The following is a 23804-nucleotide window of genomic DNA, read 5'->3' on the forward strand; positions in this document are numbered from 1 at the left end:
GCTGATCGCCACCATTAGTAGTAAAACTATCCCCTATTTTGTAAACGCTATAAATTTTGCGCAAACCAATGGATAAACTCTTATTGCGATTTTTTTACCAAAAATAGGTAGAAGAATACGTATCGGCCTAAACTGAGGAAAAAAAACTTTTTTTATATATATTTTTGGGGGATATTTATTATAGCAAAAAGTAAAAAATATTGCTTTTTGTTCAAAATTGTCGCTCTATTTTTGTTTATAGCGCAAAAAAAATAAAAAAGGCAGAGGTGATCAAATACCACCAAAATAAAGCTCTATTTGTGGGAAAAAAAGGACGCCAATTTTGTTTGGGAGCCATGTCACACGACCGCGCAATTGTCAGTTAAAGCGGCGCAGTGCGGAATCGCAAAAAGGGGCCTGGTCCTTTACTGGCATATTGGTCCGGGTCTTAAGTGGTTAAATATAAGAGCGGGGTCAAAAGACCTTAGATCTCATATTTAGGCTAAAATACAATAAAAGAAAAGTTATAAGTCCCTTTAAGAGCATTGGGCACAAGTGACGTTTTGAAACGCAAGGCAAGCAGGTAGGGGGAATTTGATGTAGTGCAGTTTTAAAACCTGCAATTGTCCATTTAAAGAAAAGTCGTAGGAATGGGTATACAGCTGCTTTAATAGGCCGCCCAATATGGATAAGTTAAAGTAATACTAAAGTCTCATTTTTTTTTTTTTTTTAATAACAAACACTGCTCTGTGTAATGGTTTTGCACAGACAGCCCAGATCCTCCTCCTTCTCGGGATGCTCTTTGGCTCTCCTTGCCCCTCCCTCCTGTTTAGACCCTCCACAGCAAGCAGCTTGCTATGGGGGAAGCCGGGCCGCAGCTCACTGTGTCCATTCAAAAATGGAGCCGTGGCCCAGCCCCGTCACTTTTCTCTCCTCATTGGCTTACTGACTTTGATTGACAGCAGCGGGAGTCAATGGCACTTCGCTGCTGTCTCAGCCAATGAGGAGGGAGAGTCCCGGACAGCCAAGTCTTTCGTGCAACATCGCTGGATCGAGATGGGGTTCCGGTAAGTATTAGGAAGGCTGCTGCACACAGAAGGTTTTTTATCTAAAGGCATAAAATGCATTAAGATAAAAAAACATTCTGCCTTTAGAACCAATTTAATACATACATTTTTTTGCAAGATCAGTCTCATCATTTCTGCCTTTTCACCTTAATCACAGCAGATAGGCTTTCTTCTGAAGCTTTCTCCCATTATATATTATACAGCACTCTCTAGCCCCCCCCCCCCAGCCAATACATTTAGTTACTATGACATTGCCCTTTGTGGGCTGAGCCCAATTTTCACCCCTACAGTACAGGAGAGAAGAGTAAAACTTCCTTGTGTGTATCAAACTACAAAGGCTTGCATTTTGATCTGTACATCCATAAACAGGTTAAATAAAGTGGCAAAAGACGGTACTAATGATCGGGATCCGGAACATCCAATTCTGGGTCATCTGATCGCTGTGGTAGCCTCTGATTGTCTACCACAGTAATCAATCACTGTGAAGCACACCCCAGTGTTTCTCTCTCTGTGAATGGGGAGAAATAATACAATTGTATCTTTCTCTCTTCTTGCAGAAAGAAAAACAGCAACTGTGTGTGTGTAAAAAAATAAATAAATGCCTAGAACAAGAATTAATATAGGTATGTGCCTTAATGTTTGGGTAAAGTAAGGGTCACAGGTCAGGGTCAGTATATTTTGTTTTAAATTCGTGTTTGTGTCAGTTTGTTTTCGGCAGGAAAAAAAAACAAAACGTGCACTATTGTTTCTGGCCTCTCCTACGGGCACATACAACACCTAACATGCACAATTTATTTGGGTCGTTATTTGGTGGTAGGTTATGGTAGTAACAAGAAATGTACAGCTAAATAAAAAAAAAAAAAAGTTTTTTTTAACTATTTTGGGCTAGTTTTTCTTTGATATTAAAAAATAATAATTCAGGAGATATACATTACCATTTGCCATCAAATGAAATCCCAATTTGTCCTGAAAAAAACAAGGTATAAACAAGGGTGGATGCCTAGAGTAGTTGTTAAGATATGTAGAGTTTTACTAACACATGTCAAAGTTGCAGTTGTGTTAGTAGCTTTTACCACAGTGTGGCATCCCCTCTACTTTTACCAACACTCTATAAGGCCCCTTTCACACTGGGCAGGGGAGGTGCGGCGGCAGTATATCGGCGTGATTTTTGCCGCCGCCATACCGTTGTTTTTACCGTGATATCCGGCCGCTAGCGGTGCGGTTTTAACCCCCGCTAGCGACCGAAAAAGGGTTAATACAGCCTGCAACGTGCCTCTGCAAAGGCGTATTACCGCGGTTTCCCATTGATTTCAATGGGAAGGAGCGGTAAACACCCTGCTCCTATACCGCTTCAAAGATGCTGCTTGCAGGAGTTTTTTTTTACTCCCACCAGCGCATCACCTCAGTGTGAAAGCTCTCGGTAGGTTATGGTAGTAATGTTTTTTTTTTCCTGCCGAAAACAAACTGACACGAATTTAAAACAAAATATACTGACCCTGACCTGTGACCCTTACTTTACCCAAACATTAAGGCACATACCTATATTAATTCTTGTTCTAGGCATTTATTTATTTTTTTATTTTTTACACACACACAGTTGTTGTTTTTCTTTCTGCAAGAAGAGAGAAAGATACAATTGTATTATTTCTCCCCATTCACAGATTGGTTCGCAAATCACAGTGCAAACTGTAAAATGGTGCAGGAATTGGATTTGATGGGTGTGAACACCCATGCAATTCCATTCCAGTGCGGACCAAAAAAAGCATCCTGCACAATTGTAGTCCAAATGTGATGCAAATTCAGCCATACAATCTGTATGGCTGAATTTGCATCACACTGACATTGCATGTGTACTGCACTAGTGCTAAATGTCAAAGTGTTCTCCACATACATGTGCTGCAATAAACAATGCTTTTCTCATTGAATAATGGGGATGGGTGGAGCTGACATCATACTGTATGTTATGAGACACCAAGCGTTGTACAGGATGGTAAGATAAAAAAAATAGAAATGTTGACTAACCTGTAAATTCCTTATCTTGGATTACAGTATGTTTCGTTTACCCTGTGCTAAATGTCAAAGTGCTTGGGTAAACAAAACATTCATCTGGGGTCAGTAACAGCAGATATATATGGGACGGGTGTTACTGGCGCAAATGGAAAAAACAGATATTTAGGTTTATGAATTCTTTCTGTAATGAATGGTTTGCTGCAATCAAAGGGGTGCAAGTCACTCTGTGGTTGTTTGCCCAAAATTTAATTGTTGTAATAAAGGGATTGCGCTACACTGGTAGGTGGCCTAAATCCACAAGACAAGTCTGCTCTCACTCGTAGGATCACCAGGAGGAATCAATTGTCATTTGCCCTCTGTTCTGCTTGCAGTGAGGTTTGAAGCACCTGCTGCCAGAGGAAGGTTAGGTAGTCCAGCCAGCAGTATTCCAGCCTCCTACATCCAGCCGGACATCCAGTAGGGCTCTGCACCCCCAGCGCCGACTCCTAACTCTCACTCCTAGGGCCAGACAGGCAGGGGTCTCCTCAGCCAGGATCCAGGACAGCTACTCTTCCTCCACCTTTGGCTTTCCTCCCTAACATCATCAAGGTAAGGCCTTTTTTCCGTTCAGGCCTATCCACCTCCCAGCCATGAATAAGCACTGATCTTGTGCGAAACGTCGGCTGTTCCCCTGTTTCTGTTGCTGGGATTTGGTGATGTATTTGCTGTTCATTTAATAAAAGACAACCTGTACGGTTTTTGGAGTGCGGCCATCCATCCTTCATCTAACTTTTATGCTTGGCCAGTGCACCGCCAGCACCCTTGGAATCCTGTATTAGTGTGTGACCGTATAGTAGACCCACCTGGAGCGGTGACTTTCTTTCTCCTATCCACCTCCCCTTGGGCTGATTTGCGACCGTCCTTTTCAGGATAAGCCGCGGCTGCGGCCCAACAAAGGGCATAACAGGCAGATCTTCCATCCCTCACACTCCCAGCCGCGATCGGGGCATCCCCGCTGCCTCCATCCTCAACCCCACCTCGGCCTGAACAATTCCGCGGCAAGCTCATGGCGACCGCATTTAGGAAAGCCCGCAGCTTCAGCCGCGGCCTAGCGGTGCGCCGCGCTTGCTCCTCACAAACCCCCTCAAACTTCACTAAACCACCCCTGCCCCTGGAGGATCTCTACCATCGCCCCTTGGTGCCCCAGAGCCCCCTCCTGCCTACAACCGGGCATCACCCAGCTGCACAGCCCCCGGCTCGGGCCTAGTCCCGGTCGGCGGCCATCTTGCTACACCCCAGCAACTGTGATATTGCTGGGACATATCCCCATTCCCCTTCCCCAACCCTAAAGCTGGGATTTGGCTCCCATCCCCACATCCTCAGGTCCAACAGTTCCAATTCCAGGGTCCGTCACCACTTGGTGTTTGATCCAGGGCTCCCCCGATCGCCCTTGTGGGATCAGGAAGGAATTTTTTTCCCCCGGTCACGGGAGATTGGCATAGCACGGCCAGGGTTTTTTCGCCTTCCACTGGATCAAACACGCATTTACCCCAATCTAAGCACATATCATGCGCTTTGGTCAATACAAGGTCGGCAGTAAAACACTGACAAGAAATCCATGATTTCATTCTACAAAACTGCCTTTTTGTCACAGAAAGCTGGCTCACAGCCGACTGTAACACCATTCTAGGAGAACTGGTGCCAGAGAATTATCGCATTCTAACAGAAAACAGAGTGGGGCAAAGAGGAGGAGGCCTGGCGGTGATCCACAAGACTCACCTCTCGATCACTAAACCAGGCCTTCAGGACTCTCTTCCATTCATGGAAACCCTCACTCTGCAACTGCAAACAAATCCCCAGGACACTATTCACATACTCCTGTGCTATAGACCACCGGGTCCAAAATCGCACCTGCTCATGTCATTGACAGAGTTCATCTCCACCTATACCCTAAACACCAAACATCTCCTGCTGCTTGGGGATTTTAACCTCTGAGCCAACTCCTCACAGGACCCCGTCGCCGACGCCTGCATTGACCACTTGGAAGGATTAGGTCTGCAGCAACTAGTATGTGGGCCCACACATGCTTCAGGTCACACGCTCGATCTCATTTTCAGACAAGATCTGGAAATCAATATTCTGAAAAATGAGCCGCAACCCTGGACTGATCACCATGCCATTAAATTCACAATCACCATAAATGCCCCCTCAAACAAAACGGTAAAACCGGTGATAACACACTGGACTAGATCTCAGAAGAAGCTCCACTCGGAACTCTTCAAAACTACATTAGGGAACAAAATAAAAACAATCCAACTACATCACAACAGCCACAGAAACTCTTGACGCCATCAACAAGGCTCTACTACAGTCAGCCGACTTAGTAGCGCCAAAACGCACAACGTGCATCCGGAAAAACAACTCCAGCTGGTTTAATGACCAGCTGTCGTTGCTAAAGCAAGAGCGCAGAAGAGCTGAAGCAGCCTGGAAAAGAAGCTCTTCAGAGGAAAACCACACCATTTATAAGATAATAACCAACAAATACCATAAAGAAATCTTTATTGGCCAAAAAAATTTTTTTTCCAATATTATCACCAATGCCCTAAACCGCCCCCGTGAACTCTTCAATCTAGTTACCAAGACCATGAACCCAGTCTGTCTAGAAGCCCCTAATTCTGATTCACAAGAATTTTGCAACGAATTATCAGATTATTTCATCAACAAAATTGAAAGAATCCGTGAAAGTATTCAGCAAAATACAACCTTCATCGACCCCCCCCCCCTAAATCACAAACCTAATACCCACATAATTCCGCCACAATCACCTACCTTTACTCTAAAACCCATTTCCATCGATGCCACAAAAAATATCATCAGGACTCTGCGAAATAGCACAGCGCCCAATGATATCATCCCCACCAAACTGCTGAAAGAATGTGTCGATATTTTGGCTCCAGCTATCATGCAGCTCATAAACCAGTCATTCAAGGAGGGCGTGGTGCCCCACTTTGGCTGAAACAAGGTATAATCAAACCAATTCTAAAAAAAAGATTTGCGGTCCAAGGACCCAGACTATGGAACGCTCTACCAACCACCATCCGATTGGAGGTAAACCACCTGGCCTTCAGGAGAAAGATCAAGACCCATCTCTTCTGAGGGCTTAGGGAATGGATACCAAGCGCCCAGAGGCGATTCAGTTCGCATGTGTTGCACTATATAAGTTTCTTACTCTCTCTCACTCACTCACCTAGTCTTGTGCAATAAACAAAATTAATTAGCACCTGTGAATATTACCTTGTGTTGTTTCACCACAGATTTGCTAATAAATGACAGTCCACCAACAGTATATGTGTAAATGAATATCAACTCCTCATCTACCAATTGCCTATATACAGATATTCTTCTAAAAAGACTATATATATATATATATATATATATATATATATATATATATATATATATATATAATAAGAAAACACATAAATATACCATGCACGTGTTAATATGTCAAATAGTGCTCTTTAAATCCTCAAAAATGTGCGCTGCCCTATTACGGGTTCACAAAAAAAAAATTGTGTCACAAAACCACAATGAATGTGGTAGATAAATAAACAAGATTATATAAGGGAGAATTCCTATGTGAATCCTCTTCCCTTTATTTAGAAAGTCCCAATGTGATAGCCAAGTGCTCCTAAACAATAAATATTCCTCCTGTGGAGTGTTCAAATGCGACGTGATTTCACCACCTCCGTGATCGTCCCATCACCATTAAAAATGGGCACTCACCAGATCCTGCTCAATAAATGCCTTTGGTTCATTCCCTGGATAACCACTCCTATTTTGCGTCACCACCGCTGTCAAGTGTCTTGAATATGTTATTATGGCCTCTCTTTCTCTATAAAAGCTCATAGAAAATGCATGGCCATCATAGTGTAGTAGGTAAAAGAATTTATTGGTTTAAAATACAAAGCGTATATTGCACTCACATTTTTATGTGCCTGTATGCCGGCACCAAGCTTCTCCAGCCGTGTATGCAAACAAATGAGAGAATAAGCGTTCCTCTATCGCGTTCCCCCCGAGCCTTTCTCACCATCGGCCTGTTGTCCTGTGGGTGTCAGCAGCCTCTACGCGTTTCGCAAAGTTTGTTGCGTCATCAGAAGGCCACCTACCATGGTAGCGCAATCCCTATATTACAACAACAGCAGATATATATTTAATCAGGATGGTGGGGGCTAAGGTGTTTTTTTTTGTAAATAAAATACAGGATGCATAAAAGGTATTTTAAACATTGTGAACAAACAACTGTAATATTTATCCACCTCAGTACCGCCATGTTTCACACTGTTCATTACCAGGCCCTTTTTTCAGTTTTCAGAGCTATACTTTGACTGACCATCACATGTTTAGGCAACACTGTACCCAAATACATTTTAAATCACTTTGAGACAGTTTTTTTTTTGTGGTATTTAACCCTTTTGCTGCCACTGACATGCATCATATTTTGGTGGCAGTGGGTGGTGGCAAACACACATGCGTGTAAATCTGACAATCTGGCTGTTGGATGGACCCCCAGTGCATTCATCATTCCCTTGTGCAACCCCCAACCACCAGGTTTTCTTGACTCCGCTATCCCAACTGCGGGCCCAGAACCCACATGGCAAGCGTTGCCAGGGAGGGAGACTAGGAAAAGTCCATTCGATCTTCTAGCTACAAAGAACCCAGAACTGATGAATATTTTGTCACTTTCGGTTTCTGCTGTTCGTTTCCCTGGCTGCTGTGCCAAAAAGCACACATGACAGAGAGCACCTAAGTACTAAAACATTTATTATGCTACACATGTTACATGTGGCATGAGTGCAATAATTATAGGCCCACTGTTCACAGTTAACTGATGACCTGAAGTATCACCTATTGAAATGTTTTTGGGTACCGAAGCTCATCGTTTCACAGGTGCACTCAACTTGACATGGTGGGTATCTATTTACTCCTTGCAGCCTAATGTTTTTTATTTACCATAAAATATATTGCATTTGTTTGCACTTAAAGTGGTACTAAAGGTTTTCGATAAAAAAAAAAAAAAAAAAAAAACATGTCATACTTACCTCCACTGTGCAGTTCGTTTTGCACAGAGTGGCCCTGATCATCCCACGGGTCCCACGGCAGCTCTGTCGGCTCCTCCCCACAATTGCTAACCCCCTCTGGCACGCTCCTGTGTTATACACTCGGCGTACATAGCTGCCGAGTGTATGACTCGGCCCGGCGGCCGCGTCATTGGATTTGATTGACAGCAGCGGGAGCCAATGCCTGCTCTGCTCTCAATCTATCCAATGAAGAGCCAAGAAGCCGCGGGGAGAACCACGCGGGATCGCGCCCACGGAAGTTTGGGGCTCAAGTAAGTAAAACGGGGGCTTGGGGGGGCCGGACAGTGTAAGGTGTTTTTTCACCTTAATGCATAGGATGCATTAAGGTGAAAAAACACGAGGCTTTACAACCCCTTTAAATTACTGTTTATTTTTTACAATTAATGTATATTTGCGTTATTATTATCAAACATAAAAAATTGGAACTACCAATATTTTATTCTGCAAGGTCTCTGTTTTCAGAAAATCTATACTCTTTGGGGGTTTTTAACTAATCCTCGGGCTGAAAATTATGTTTAGTGTGCAAAAAATGCAAAAATTAGAGAGAAAACCACAGGGTTTCTTTATTTTTAGAGAAAAAAAAAACTTTGACCTATTTTCTGTTTCAAAACATATCAAATAAAAATGTCGGCATAGTACGAAATCCCCTGAAATAACCATTGTTTGGAAAGAAGACACCCCAATGTGATCTGATTTTTTGCAACTAATTTGTTGGAAATAAAAAACCATACCAGTAAAAACATGGTACAATAAATATACAAGTTATACACAGTGGGATCAGGGGGTGAAGGGGTTAATGCACAGGTTACATACAATGGGAGGCGGGAGATAGAGATTAATGTACAGATGTGCCAGATAAGGTAGGTGAGGGGTTAATATACAGATCCCATCAGAGACAAGATGATGCTGACATATACAATAGAGTGGTGAATTACACAAAGGGGTGAATTTTATTACTAGTGCACTCCACTGTATTGCATTGGTACTGGCTGGTGGTCAGGAGGCTCTCTTTCCTTGCACATCGATCAGCTTCCTAATCACTGGCCAGTATGTGACATACGGCTGCTAGCTGTGTTTACATTCTGTGATGCTGTGATTGGTCACAGCAGTCACATAGTGCAGTCTCTTCCATTGCCTTTGTGCCTTTTGCCTGTGATCTTCTGTGTCTAGTCACAGCCCAATCGTAGGACTGTGCAAGCTCCGTTCTCAGAGGATGTACCAGTATGTCCTTCTGGAACAACACGTGAGCAGACCAGCCATGTATGTATAGTGGCCAGTTCGCAAGAGTTTAAAGTATTATTCTTTCATTGAACTAGATCAGGGGTCTTCAAACTACGGCCCTCCAGTTGTTCAGGAACTACAATTCCCATAATGCCTAGTCATGTCTGTGAATGTCAGTGTGTTACAATGCCTCATGGGATGTGTAGTTCTACAACAGCTAGAGGGCCGTAGTTTGAGAATCCCTGAACTAGATAGATAGTCGGTGATTGTAAAGTAAATGTAGCAGTACAACATATACTTTTCTTTTGCAGGTCTTGACTCAGGAAAATCTAGCTACACTTTTCACAGGAGTCATGACTCCAACAGGAGCAGTTACTCAACCTCTTCTTATCCCCATCAGTATTCCTGGACAAGTGGCTGGCCAACAGGGCCTGGCTGTATGGAATTTTCCCACTGCTACACTAGCTACTCTTCCTGGATTAGCAGCTGCGCCCCCTGCTGGAGGACTCTTCAAATTGCCTTTAACTAACCTACAAGGTAGGACCCTTTGCTAACTTTTTAACTACATTTTTTTTCATAAACACCCATAAATACAACCCCAATGCCAAAAAAGTTTGGACGCTGTTCAAAATCGACATACAGACAGAATGCAATGATTTGCAAATCTTGTAAACAATTTTTTTTATTCACAATAGAAAATATCAAATGTTTAAACTGAGAAAATGTGTCAGTTTAAGAAAAAAATAAGGTGATTTTAAAATTGATAGAAGCAACATGTCTCAAAAAAGTTGGGCCAGGGCATCAAAAAATTGGCAAAGTTAGTGGTACTAACAAGAACGAGCTGAAAGAAGATGTTTCAACTAATTAGGTCAACTGGCAACAGGTCTGTAACATGATTGGGTATTAAAATAACATCTTATTCCGCGTACACACGATCGGTTAAACCGATGAGAATGGTCTGATGGACCGTTTTCATCTGTCAAAACCGATCGTGTGTGGGCGCCATCGGTTAAAAAAAACCCAACTAGTTTTCAGGACGTCGTTGTGTTTTAGGTCACCGCGTTCTGACCCGATCGTTTTTTTTAACCGATGGTGTGTAGGCGTGATGGATCCAGAGCATTTTTCTCAACGTGAAAAATGGGCATTAAAAATGTACATGTGGGTGCAGGAACACATGTGACTTATCTGAACAGACGTGAACCTATCCTTTGTGTCCTTAGGAGAATCTTGATCCTGAGCTGCATTTTATGCATCTATAGACATAGATAGCGAAGGCAAGGCTCCACCCCACACTCCCTCATCACAGGATTTGACTGACAGCAGTAGGAGGCAATGGTTCCAGTGCTCTCAGCAAAGCCTTTGAGAGCGGGGAGAAGAGGCGAGAGCCGCAACAGACCGGAACAGCGCTGATCGAGATCATGCTCGGGTAAATATAAGGGGGTGAGGGATACACATACTGAATTTTTTTTTACCTTAATGCAAGGATTGCATTAAGATAAAACATGTTTAGGATGTACAACCACTTTAAGGCAGCCCATTAAAAAAATAAAATCAATAGGCTGACAATGTACCATGACAAAATAATGGATATGCTGCATTTTCTGAAACTGAGCTACACAACAGATGCTGGTGTGTTACTGTGCATTGTGGTACACTGCAATGTATGTATGCAGAGCTTCATTGGTTTAGTGCAGGGGTCTCCAACTGGTGGCCCTGCAGCTGTTGGGAAACTACAAGTCCGATGAGGCATTGCAAGGCTGACAGTTACAAGCATGACTCCCACAGACAGAGGCATGTTGGAACTTGTAGTTTCGCAACAGCTGGAGGGCCACCAGTTTGAGACCCCTACTTTAGTGCATTGGGGTACTATTCAAAATGTATGGCACAGTAATGGTAATGTGCATTCATATGTTTTGTGGTGATGTGTGCATTACCATACCCATTACCACAACATGCCTTGATGGCAGAATGGGAAAATCGCATGACAAATCGCAGTGGTGTGAAACAGGGCTTAATCTACAGAATACTTTATTTAAATACTTGGTTACAATTGACTTTTGCTGTTATATTTTGTATGGACCATAACCTGACCATCACAACTAATTGTGTTGCCACAGACATAATCTCCCTTTGTACTTGCTATGATTTCTTATATATCTATATAGATATATATCTATATCTATCTATATATATATATATATATATATATATATATATATATATATATACAGGGCTCAAAATTTCAAGTCCTGAGCTACTAGCCAGGCCTCAAGAGTTACTCGCCACCAGTTTCCCCACCTAATTCATACACTGCCCTGCGCCTAATTGCACCCATAAACACACCCTCATAGATTATCTCATGGAATGACAATGTTTTATGCAGAATCAAGTTACAAAATTATATATTACCAACAACAACTTTAACAAAATGGGACAGGGCACTGGGGGGCAGACCAGGTGGACAGGGCACTGGGGGCAGACCAGATGGACAGGGCACTGGGGGCAGACCAGATGGACAGGGCACTGGGGGCAGACCAGAGGGACAGGGCACTGGGGGCAGACCAGAGGGACAGGGCACTGGGGGCAGACCAGAGGGACAGGGCACTGGGGGCAGACCAGAGGGACAGGGCACTGGGGGCAGACCAGAGGGACAGGGCACTAGAACTGGGTCTCTTCCCCATTCTCTTGCTGTCTGCTCTGCAACTCCCATCCATCCTCTCTCTCTCTCCCATTCATCTCATCATCAGGAGCCTGTGTGTGCGGCTCAACGCTTGCATGTCCCCACTTCCCCCTTTTATTCAGGCTGGCAGAGAGTAGAGGAGCTGCAGCACAGCGGGAGGGAGTACAATCCAGCGCTGAGATCCACACAACTGCACAGCCATTGACACCATAGCACAGCGCACACTGACAGCGCACAGCACACATTGAGACCAGTCTGTTCACAGTGCTCAGGCTAAACTGTTGGACACTTACATAGAGCACAAGGAGAAGAAAACGGCACAAACTAGAAGGCTGCCGCTCTCATGTCAGGGCAACTTTCAGTGAGCGCTGCACCGGAGTGGTAATTTTTGCAATCCTCCACCTCACTCATTACTTTCTGCTCTCCAGCTACATTGGTCGGGGGCCCGGGGGAGGGGGGCAGGCTCAGAGAGGTCATACTGTTAGGTCCCATGGTTTAATGAGAATTGTAAGGAGAGCACCTGTGTACTGCTCTGCCTGTGCGCGGCTCAACAGACTACTTTTCCCGAGCATGCACCTTTCCTCTTCGGCCGCCAATCTCATCGGGACTCTGAGTGTAGGCACAGATTGGAGGAAGATTGGTCATGCAGCCCTGTCATCACTCGCCCCCAGCTTAAATCCACTCGCCAAATGCTAGTAGGCGAGTGGAAATTTTGAGGGCTGTGTATATATATATATATATATATATATATATATATATATATATCTATATACTTTCCTGTTATTTATCTAAAATTAAATAAAATATTTTAAAAAAAGATAATAGACCAGGGGGTGGCTTAGGTTCTCATGCTCCACTTGAATTATTTTTAGGTAGACTAATCTCTAACATAATAAGAACAAACTGGGACCCTTAGTCTGCATGTACAGGTGGAGAAAACATTAAATAAAGATATGTAAAATAAATTGAAGAATAAAAAAACAAGAATAAGGGTACTTGCACACTGTACTGATGTTTGAGCATCAGTATTCCTGGACAAAATTTCTCGTGTTTTATTTTGTGTGTATTTGCACGTACACTAGTAAAATAAATTCTAGCTCCCAGAATGCAATTCTACCCTCTTCAAATTAAGATTTCACTAGCATAATTGCATGAAAATATTGACCAGCAATGACCAGCAATGCAGATTTATGTATATATTTACATGTATATGTTTACACGCCTGTGTGTACAGGCACATTGAAAACAATGGGCTGCATTTAGATCAGTAAAAAAAAAAAAAAGGCTATCCCTAAAAATGCAGGGGTAGATTCAGATAGAATCGTCTATCTTTATGCCCGGCGTAACGTATCTCAGATACGTTACGCCGCCGTAATTTAGGGCGCAAGTTCTGTATTCAGAAAGAACTTGTGCCCTTAGTTACGGCGGCGTAACGTATCTGTGTCGGCGTAAGCCCGCATAATTCAAATGTGGATGATGTGGGCGTGTTTTATGTATATTAGCTGTGACCCCACGTATTTGACGTTTTTTACGAACGGCGCATGCGCCGTTCGTGAAAAAATCCCAGTGCGCATGCTCGAAATTCCGCCGCAAATCGTCATTGCTTTCAACGTGAACGTAAATTACGTCCAGCCCTATTCGCGAACGACTTACGCAAACGACGTAAAATTTTCAAAACTCGACGCGGGAACGACGGCCATACTTAACATAGGATACGCCTCATATAGCAGGAGTTACTATACGCCGAAAAAAGCCTAACGTAAACGACGTAAAAAAATGCGCCGGACGTATGTTTCTGAATCAGCGTATCTAGCTCATTTGCATATTCCTCGCGTAAATCTATGGAAGCGCCACCTAGCGGCCAGCGTAAATATGCAGCCTAAGATGCGACGGTGTAAAACACTTACGCCGGTCGGATCTTAGGGAAATCTATGCGTAACTGATTCTATGAATCAGGCGCATAGATACAACCGGCCGGACTCAGATACGACGGCGTATTTGGAGATACGCCGTCGTATCTTCTATCTGAATCTACCCCACAAAGTTTTTAGGAAGTAGTGTGCAAGAGGCCTTACCCAAATGCAGTTTCCAGAATACAAAAAAGTGTTGTGTGGACTGTTGGTGCTAAATAAATTCTATATGATAATAAAAATGATGATGTTTCTCTGACTGATTTTATGCAACATGATTTTACCTGACTGTCGTTGAATATGGAGCTGTATTTCTCAGTGCAATTTTTGTTCCCTTGCTTTATACTATCTTTTCTTCTGTTACAGCAGCTTCGGTTTTGAACACTGCCCTACAGACTCCTGTACAGGCAGCACAAGCCATTCAAGCGGTTTACCAGGCACAGCCAGCCGTTCAGGCTCAAGCTGCCCTTCAAGCAGCTGTCCAGCCACAGACTGCTCTGCAGGCTACCCCAGCTCTACAGACACAAACAGCCCTGTTGTCAAATACAGTATCAAAAGCAGAACCTCAGCCACAGCTCACTGTCCAGCCAGCAAGCTTTACCTTCAACCCAGCCATTGTAAGTTCATATTATTCATTCTTTATACTGCAAAGTACAAAGAAATGCCAGCATCATATTTGTTTGTGGTAGGTAACACACAAAGTCACTTACGAGTCTTAGGCCGCGTACACACGGTCGGTCCAAACCGATGAAAACGTCCTTAAGTCCAGTTTCATCGGTCAAAACCGCCCGTGTGTAAGGCCCATCGGTCCGTTGTCCTTCGGTCCAAAATTTTAAAACATGCTTTAAAATCGAACCGATGGACCGCTGCCCGATCGGTCCAAACCGATGGTTAGTACAGAAAGCATCGGTTCAAAACCCGCGCATGCTCAGAATCAAGTAGACGCATGCTTGGAAGCATTGAACTTCGAAATTTTTTTCAGCACGTTGTGTGTTTTACATCACCGCGTTCTGACCCGATCGGTTTTTGGAACGATGGTGTGACCATCAGGCAACTTCAGCGGTGAACCGATGGAAATGGCCCGTCGGACCATTCTCATCGGTTTGGAACGACCGTGTGTACGTGGCCTGACACTTTCACTAATGTAAAGGACTTCTATGGTCACAGCATATATTTTAATTTTACAACATCAGCATTGTAGTAACATACAGTATGTTATATTAGACAATCCAATATAATCTTACTTGAAAACTCTCATGTTTTGAGCGCTGTATTGTCTGCTGGCCAGCTCCTTCCACAACTTCTTGGATTACTCTCATACTTTTCAGTGTCTCCTCTGCTGTTTTCCTTTAATTTCTAAGGGTTAAATATCCCATGGTACCTGTAAACTGTGGTTCCTCTTAAAACTCCTCCTCTCTGTCCCTCTGTAGCTCAGAAGGCAAGCGCTGAATTTTACGATACAGCCTTGTCTACTCACAGGGCATAGTGAATACATGTCATAGAATTCAAGCATGGAAGTAAATATGTGGTGATCTTCACAAAGTAAGCTTCCAAATGTCAGAATCATACAGATTACCAGGAGTAGGCTAGAAATAATTGCAATACAAAATGTAAATTAGTATTTGAGATTATATATATATATATATATATATATATATATATATATATATATATATATATATATATATAAATATATATATTTTTTTTAATATAGACTCCAATACAGTACTGTTAGAAAAAATAAATGACAATGCTATTATATATTGTCTTTAGTGTAACATGTTAATAAGCTCCACCCCCTGAGCCCCCTTTCCCCGTGAAAGCGTGTGTGGGGGTTCCACGACCATCTCTTTTTTTATTCACAGAGATCTGTAAATGAGTAAAGTACAAGTTCCATTGCCCACCATGACAGACAGACTTGTAGATATCAATGGAATATGAGCACGGTAATTAGTGCATTTATAGTCAATTGCCACTTCCACCAACTCACAAACTGAAAGCTCCTACAGCACGGGCAGAGAATTGGAGGAATCAAGGCAGTCAAGGCATAATTGCCACTGATACAAACAGAAGTATTCAGCCCTGGAAGGATTTGCCCCCTAATGATCAATACGGCACTGCGTTATTTTAACTGACAATTGCGCGGTCATGCAACGCTGTACCCATATAAAATCTTTTTTCTCTTTCGTTCATAGACAGACACAGCCTTCATTGACCTTAGGGTTATGCTTCTTCCTACCAGGAGATTTAGGCAGAATTCTACAGCACTTAAGGTGTTAAAAACCTTTCCTTCATGCCGCTCCTCCCAGGGGGCGTGGCTCCCCCAGGCATAACCCACACCCTGCTCTAGCAGCCTCAGTTTGTTTTCTGCCTAACGACAGGAGGTCAGGCTTTCTCTGGAGTTCCTGGACTCTGGAGTTTTTTCTTGCGATTTTTCTCGCTTTTTTATTATTTTGTTCCTGCATTTTTGAATCCTGCGATTCTTCTATCAACAGCCGACTTGGTGACAGGCTGGGTCCTCGACCCTTGTAGTCCCCCCATGTTCGGCCTTCGAGCGTGTGCCGGCCCTCAGCTCAGCTTTGGGACGTCCACGACAGGCCCCGTTGCTCCAGGGGCGGCCGGGGAACTTCGGTTCTAGGGCACACATATGACCGGTCTTTTATGGCCTTGTCACAGTGTGTCTGGCCGACAGCTATGCCGTTCGCGGACGTTGGTTCTGTCTGGGATTCCTCCAGCCGGGTAGTCGCAGGACAGGTAAGTAGTGGCCCCTTACTCAGGTAAGTGGTCTGGCTGGTGTTTTCCCTGGGGAGGTCGACTGAGGGTCCGCCCTGCTTTCCTCTCTCCCCTTCCTCTCCCTCCTTCCCCTGACTGGGTAGTGGCTGTGAAGGGGGGCCTCCTGGGTTTTCTTTATTACCACCGGGGCCCGTGTGTTGTTGGGGGACTGTGTTGTTACTCTGGGGGGTGCTGCTGTGTTCTATGAGTTGATTTTTACCTCAGACGACGGCCATCTTGGAAATCTCCTTGGTAACGCTGTGATTCTTCCCTGAGGTGACTCAGCACAGCCTCTGGTCTCTTCTACCAGTTTTAGTGCTGTAACAGTTTTAGTGCTGTGAAACGCTGTGAATCTTCCTTGAGGTGACAAAAACATCACAGCCAGCACATCAGAGCACACCTCAGGTTTTTTTCAGCTCCCTCTGCAGCTGGGTGGGGTGGTGAATACCAGGGGCCCCCATGCTCTGCAATAGCAGCAAGGAGGTGACCAGTGTTTTTTTTTTTTTTTTTTCCTGCCTTGCAGGGTGGGTGACTCAGCGCTGACACTATGGAACCTGAGCCAGGTCTCCCTCTCAAGCTATGCCTGAGTTAAACCTTAACGCCCCATTCCCCTGCCACATCTGTTATGTTGGCTGTCCTGGGTTTCTTGCCAGGTTTGAAGCAGCTAGTGCCCGGATGGGGGGTAAAAAAGCGCCCCCTCCCTGAGCCTGCTTCTGGGGATGACACAGAATCGCTGTTTTTTTCTGGTTCTGTTATGTCAGAGGCTGCGGGTTTAACCCTTATGGATAGTGAGGATGACTCTGCTGCAGTCAGTTGCTGGCAAGAATTTGTTCGAGCTCTTGTTTCTGCGGTGCGTGAGACTCTAAAAATTGAGGATGTGGCGGAGACACTACCGTGTCAGTACCAGCAGACTACCACGCACCGCTGAAGGGTTTCCTTGTGTTCCTTATTTGGACTATATGTTATACAAGGAATGGGATGCACCGCAAAAAGTTTGTCAAAAAACTTTGCAACCCGTTACCCCCTTGAGGGGGGCTTTAAAAAAAAAAAAAAAAAAATAGGTCTATCCTCCGCCAGTGGACCCCCCTGTGTCCAGACTGCGCAAGGCCACCACGTTGCCTGTGGAAGGGGCTCCTGCATTTCAGGATCCCGCTGATAGGAGAGTGGAGGCCGTGGCCCGCTCCCTATTCACGGTGGTGGGTTCGGCGGTGAGGCCGGCTCTGGCCGGGGCCCTGGTCAGGCCCCCGACTAAAAGGGCGAAGCTCCTGCTGCAGGAGCTGGAAGAAGGACCTCTAAGGTGGCCTTGGTGATGGCCGTTAAGGGTGAACAGTCCTTTTGGGACTTCCCTGAATGGCATCATTAAGGATGCCACGGGTGGTAAGCGCATGCTGTTCCCACAGTCTGGGAAGGGCTAGGGACCTCGCCCTGTGCAAGGACCCTCCTTGCCTACCTCCGAGCGTTTTTTCACTCGCGGTGGGGGTAGGTCTACATGGTGCTTGAATCCCCGCTGCGGGGTAGCAGCGCACCTGATACCGCATGCCTAACAAGTCTTCGGACATACCTACTTCCGCCTGAAGGTCTGCTCCCGCCCGTGTCTCGGGTGGGAGACTGACTTCGCATTGCGAAGTGCTTTCCTTGGGGTACAAGATTGAGTTTCTCTCTTGTCTGCCAAACAGGTTTTTTTCCTCCGGCTTCTGGCCTCCTCCGGGTTCGCCGGTTGACTCTGTCAGGGGCTGTCCAGGATCTTCTGGTCAGGGGAGTGATTGTGCCAGTTCCCTCATTGGAACGGTCTCTGGGTTTTTACTCCATTCTGTTTGTGTCCCCACGGAGGATGGGACCCGGTCAATCCTGGGCCTCAAGTCCCTCGTTTGTTTTTGTCAAGGTGCAAACTTTTAGGTGGTGTCGATTCGCTTGGTAATAGCGGCACTCCATCAGGGGAATTTTCTGGCATCCTTGGATGTCATGAACGTGTACCTGCATATCCTCAAACCACCGGAGATTCTGTGCTTTGCGGTCGGGGGGGGACCATTTTCAATGGTGTCCTTCTTATTCGGCGGATTTTTGCCAAGGTGCTCGTCCCGATACTGGCCCGGCTGTGACAGCGGGGGTTTGTTATCATGGGATGTCTGGACGACATTCTCCTACGAGCTTTTTCGAGCTCTGCATTTGTCGAGCCTTGTCTATCACGTGTCAGGCTCTCCGAGTGTTCGGCTGGTTTCTGGGTTGTCCTGAAATCAGGGTTGATTCCGTCTCAGGGACTGGAATACCTGGGACTAGTCCTGGATTCCGCCAGGGCGGGAGTGTTTTTCTCCTAACGGAAAAACTTCAGACTCTGCTACCTGCTGTGCAGCAGTTGCCGACCCAGAAGCGGTCATCTCTGCGATTCTGCAGGAAGGTTCTGGGTCAGTTGGTAGCCTCGTTCGAGGCGGTTCCGTATGCCCAATTCCACGCCAGGGTACTACGGAGGGAACTGCTGTCACGATGGGAGTAGCTTCCGTCATCTCTGGATTACCAGATTCAGTTGAGTCATCTGATCATGTCTCCCCTGGTGTGGTGGCTGGCGTTTCCGGTGCTTCGGGCCGGAAAGTCATTTTTCTACAGGCCACTGGACAGTGGTCACGACGGATGCCAACCTCTCCGGTTGGGGAGGGGCGCTTGGGGCACCCAGTCAGCCCAGGGGCACTGGACTCCGGTGGAGTCCTGCCTACTGATCAACGTTCTGGAGCTCCGAGCAATCAAGCTTTGCCTTGCCAGGTGGTCCCTGGATCTACAGGGCCGACAGGTCAGGATCCTGTCTGATAAAACCACGTCCGTGGCGTAGGTTGATCATCAGGGAGGCACACGGAGTTCTGTTGCAGCGACGGGGGTCGCGTGCATCCTTTCGGTGGGCCGAAGGGTCCGTTCCGGCTCTATCGGCCGGGTACATTCCGGGAATACGGAATTGGCTAGCCGACTACCTAAGTCGCACTGCACTGGGCCAAGGAGAGTGGTCTCTCCACCCGCAGGTGTTTTGGGGTCTGTGCCGAAAGTGGGGCACTCCGGACGTGGACCTTCTAGCGTCCCGTCTCTATCGGTAGGTGCCACGGTTTGTGGCCAGGTTTAAGGACCCGTGGGCGGACGCGTCAGGCGCGTTGGTGGCTCCTTGGGCTCACTGTCGCCTACTTTACACCTTCCCCCCTCGGAAGCTTCTTCCTCGCCTGCTGCGCAGAGTAGAAGCTGTAGTGATTCTATCGTCCTGATTGCCCCAAATTGGCCGCGTCGCTTCTGGTACGCGGACCAGGTGCGTCTGGTGGCAGACGCCCCCTAGCGTCTTCCCCTGGGAATTGATTTTCTGTTACAGGGTCCGGTCTTCCACCCTGTTTCACAGCCACCTGCACGGAAGTCTACCTCGCGTAGGTTTTTTCCTCATACATGGAAGGCCTACTTCTCTGTGTGTGGGGAGATGAACTGGCACTCTCGTACATGCGTTGTGTACAGGATTCTGCTGTCTTTGCAGCAGGGAGTGGTTCAGGCTCTCGCCTTACGTACGGTTAGGAGCCAGATTTCTGCTCTGGCTGTTTTTACTTGCAGCGACCCTTGGCATCGCACTCCTGGGTGCGTGCGTTGGGTCAGGGGGTCTGGCAGGTGGCCCCTCCGGTGCGCCCTCCATTACCCCCATGGGACTTGAATTTAGTCCTTTCAGTGCTTCGGGATGCTCCCTTTGAGGACATACGGGAGGTTTTTTGTTTATTGTCACAAAAGGTGATTTTATTTCTGGTAGCAATTACCTCGATCAGACGGGTGTCTGTCTGTTCTGGCGGCCTTGTCTTGCAAGGCTCCCTGCTTGGTCATCCGTAAGGATGAGGTGGTGCTGCGGCCGCAGCCGTTTTTTCTCCCTGAGGTCGTTTCGGCTTTTCACTTGGATGTGGACATTGTTCTTCCATCCTTATGTCCTCGGCCGAAATGCCAAGAGGAGGCCACTTTGCATCCTCTGGATGTGGTTCGGGCCCTACGAGTGTACTTCTATGTTACGGTTCCGTTCCGGAAATCGGGCTCACTGTTCGTGACGGTGGCTGGCCCTACAAGAGGGCCTGGCAGTCTCGTCGGCCACCGTTCCTAGGTGGTTCCGACGGATTGTGCTTCAGGCCTATGCCCTGAAGGGGCGGGCGCCCCCCTTTCGGGTCACGGCACATTCGACCAGGGCGATCGGGGCCTCTTGGGCTTTCCGACACCAAGCCTCTGTGTTACAGGTGTGTAAGGCTGCGACCTGGTCGTCGGTCCACACTTTTTCAAAGTTTTATAAGGTGGATGTGAGTGCATCTTCTGCTGCCTCCTTCGGCCGCAGGGTGTTACAGGCGGCAGTTTACGGTTGGAGTTCCTCCGTTGAGTAACTCCGGTTTTTGTTTGGGGTGTAACCTGTCTTTGCTGTGTTATTTTTCCCACCCCTCAAATTTTTTGACACTGCTTGGGGACGTCCCTAAGGTCAATGGTTTGTACTACTTGTTATGAACTGAGGCTGCTAGAGCAGGGTGTGGGTTATGCCTGGGGGAGCCACGCCCCCTGGGAGGAGCGGCATGAAGGAAAGGTTTTTAACACCTTAAGTGCTGTAGAATTCTGCCTAAATCTCCTGGTAGGAAGAAGCATAACCCTAAGGTCAATGAAGGCTGTGTCCGTCTATGAACTCAGAGAAATGGATTTTACGGTGAGTACAAAAATCCTTTTTTTTCTCACAAATAGAGCTTTTTTTGGTGGTATTTAATTACCTCTGCAGTTTTTATTTTTAGCGCTATAAACAAAAAAAGACCAATTTAAAAAAAAATATATATATATTTTTACTTTTTTCTATAATAAATATCCCCTAATTTAAAAAAAGAAATGTTCTACATATTTTTGGTAAACAAAATCACAATAAGCGTATATTAATTGATTTGTGCAAAAGTTGTAACGTCTACAAAATAGTGGATGGATTTATAGCATTTTTATGTCATTTTTTTTTTTACTAGCTATGGTAGTGATCTGTGATTTTTAGCAGGACTGCAACATTGTGGCGGACAGATCGGACACTTTTGACACTTTATTGGGACCATTGACATTTATACAGCGATCAGTGCTATAAAAATGCACTGATTTCTGTATAAATGTCACTGGTAGGGAAGGAGTTAACACTAGGGGGCAATGTGTTCCCTAGGGAGTGTTTCTAACTGTGAGGGGATGGGACAGACTGGAGGAGGAGACATATCGCTGTTCGCAATTACTCCGAACAGCAGATTTGTCTCTTCTCTCCTGTCAGAACGAGGATTTGTGTATTTACTGGCTCTTGTGCCTGCGATCATGCCCTCCAGCCATGCGTACCTGCTATTGCTCTTAAAGGAGCTGCCGTACAGGTATGAAGATTCATGGGACAGAGCCACATTGCCGCCATATATCTATAGGAGCTGGTTGGCAAGTGGTTAATTAATCACTCACTTGATCAGTTCACTCTTCTAATTTCTATGGGTTGTCAACCTCTCACAACTTTTTTCCTTATTTATCGTTTATTTCTCCAAAAAAGAGGTATTAGAAAATACATTATCACTTCACATTCTATTGGGTATATATATATACATTATTTTTTAACATCATTACATTCAAGCCAATTTGTTAATTCACAGTGTTTATACTTGTATAAACACGTGTACTTTCTCTTTCACCATCATCATGGTCTTAGGGCTTTAAAGTACTTATAACCAAAAATCACTTTTTTCTCGTCCTAACTACAATTTTGCTTGCTGCCACTGCATGCTCCTGTGTCCAATCTTCATAACAGAATTCAACACAGATTTGACTTGAACCTTTCCAGCACCTCAGCAGTATTCAGGCAGTCTCAATGTCATCTGCTGTGTCTGGGCCCGTCGCAGACACCGTTGCACCAATTTCAGGGCATATTGGGAGGAGGTCTAAGGAAACTACTCTTGTCCTCGGCTAGGTAAGTGCCGAACTTACCCAAGTAGTCATCAATTTGCAAGAGGTATTTCCAATTGAAAGTTTTCATCCAATCCATCATTACAACAGCTCCTACATCTGCTACTCCAGTCACTGGAACTCTGCCCATCACTGAACTTGCTATGGCAGAAGTGTCCACCCATACCTTGGTGGTCCCACGCCCTGAGCCATTTGTACCTATCCCTAAGAGCTTTTCAGAGGATCTGAGTAAATTCCAGGCATTTAGAAATGGTGGCCAACTTCAGCCAAAAACTCTTTATAGAGGCCACCAATGTGGGATTTGTCATCTCCTTGTAATTGTGAGCATTGTCTGCTTTGAACAAAACAGCCCTGTGTTAGCCACGATGACATCCTTCTTTGAAGCCATGGTGTAATTATACAACTCTCCCCCATGGGCTGCCACTACCGAGGCTAAACTCCATGCATTACAACAAGGCCACAGTGGGTAGAGTCTCTGAATTTCCTAAATGGAGCTCTGACACAAACTGGAATGATACAGCCCTGTGATACTAATTTCATCATGGACTATCAGAATTTCAAAGATGAATTGGCCAGGGAAAGAATATCGAGTTCTCTGAAAGATCTGATTGACCTGTCCATACAGCTGGACTGCAGACTGTGTTAATGATGGTCAGTAAGGTTTTCCAACCTCCGGGAAACCTCTAAAACAAGAAATTGGTCGCACACAGGAACTCCAAATTATCTTGATGTCGTCTTTATTGTCAAAAGGGTCAGACAGATACAGGCAATGGTAGACGCATTTCACAAGCGATAGCTTGCTTGTTCACAACACACTTCGGGAAACCGGCATGTTACTCAGGATCTGAGTTTTTAATGCCTCGCCTGTGTTGCTACAAAGGCTGAGCCCATGCAGACTGGACTTCTTTATTCACTACTTTCTATGAAGGAAAAACTCTGGCAGCCCAGTTTGTCTCTTTGTTGAAAGCCAATACATACAGTCTTAGCCAGCAAGGTTGAGTAAGTTGTATTCCCCTTTTCTGGTGGCTGGGGCACCTCAAGAAATAGCCTCTTTACCCATTTCCCTGCTGGTATTCGAAAAGACTATCCAAGTTCAAGCCATCTT

At 45.4% G+C, this 23804-nt stretch overlaps 1 protein-coding gene across 3 annotated transcripts in view; it reads left to right on the top strand.

Annotated features, from left to right (window-relative positions):
* Positions 1-23804, top strand: part of POU6F1 (POU class 6 homeobox 1) — a 170345-nt gene that overhangs the window by 87337 nt on the left and 59204 nt on the right. For 2 of the 3 annotated variants that reach the window (XM_040340839.1, XM_040340841.1), the window contains 2 exons: positions 9709-9934; positions 14354-14604. In XM_040340839.1, the coding sequence (XP_040196773.1) occupies positions 9709-9934; positions 14354-14604 (477 nt within the window). The remainder of the gene's footprint in view (positions 1-9708; positions 9935-14353; positions 14605-23804) is intronic. The other variant, XM_040340840.1, reaches the window with a different exon arrangement.

This window comes from Rana temporaria, chromosome 2 (genome assembly GCF_905171775.1).
Source record: "Rana temporaria chromosome 2, aRanTem1.1, whole genome shotgun sequence".
In the NCBI taxonomy this organism is placed as follows: domain Eukaryota; kingdom Metazoa; phylum Chordata; class Amphibia; order Anura; family Ranidae; genus Rana; species Rana temporaria.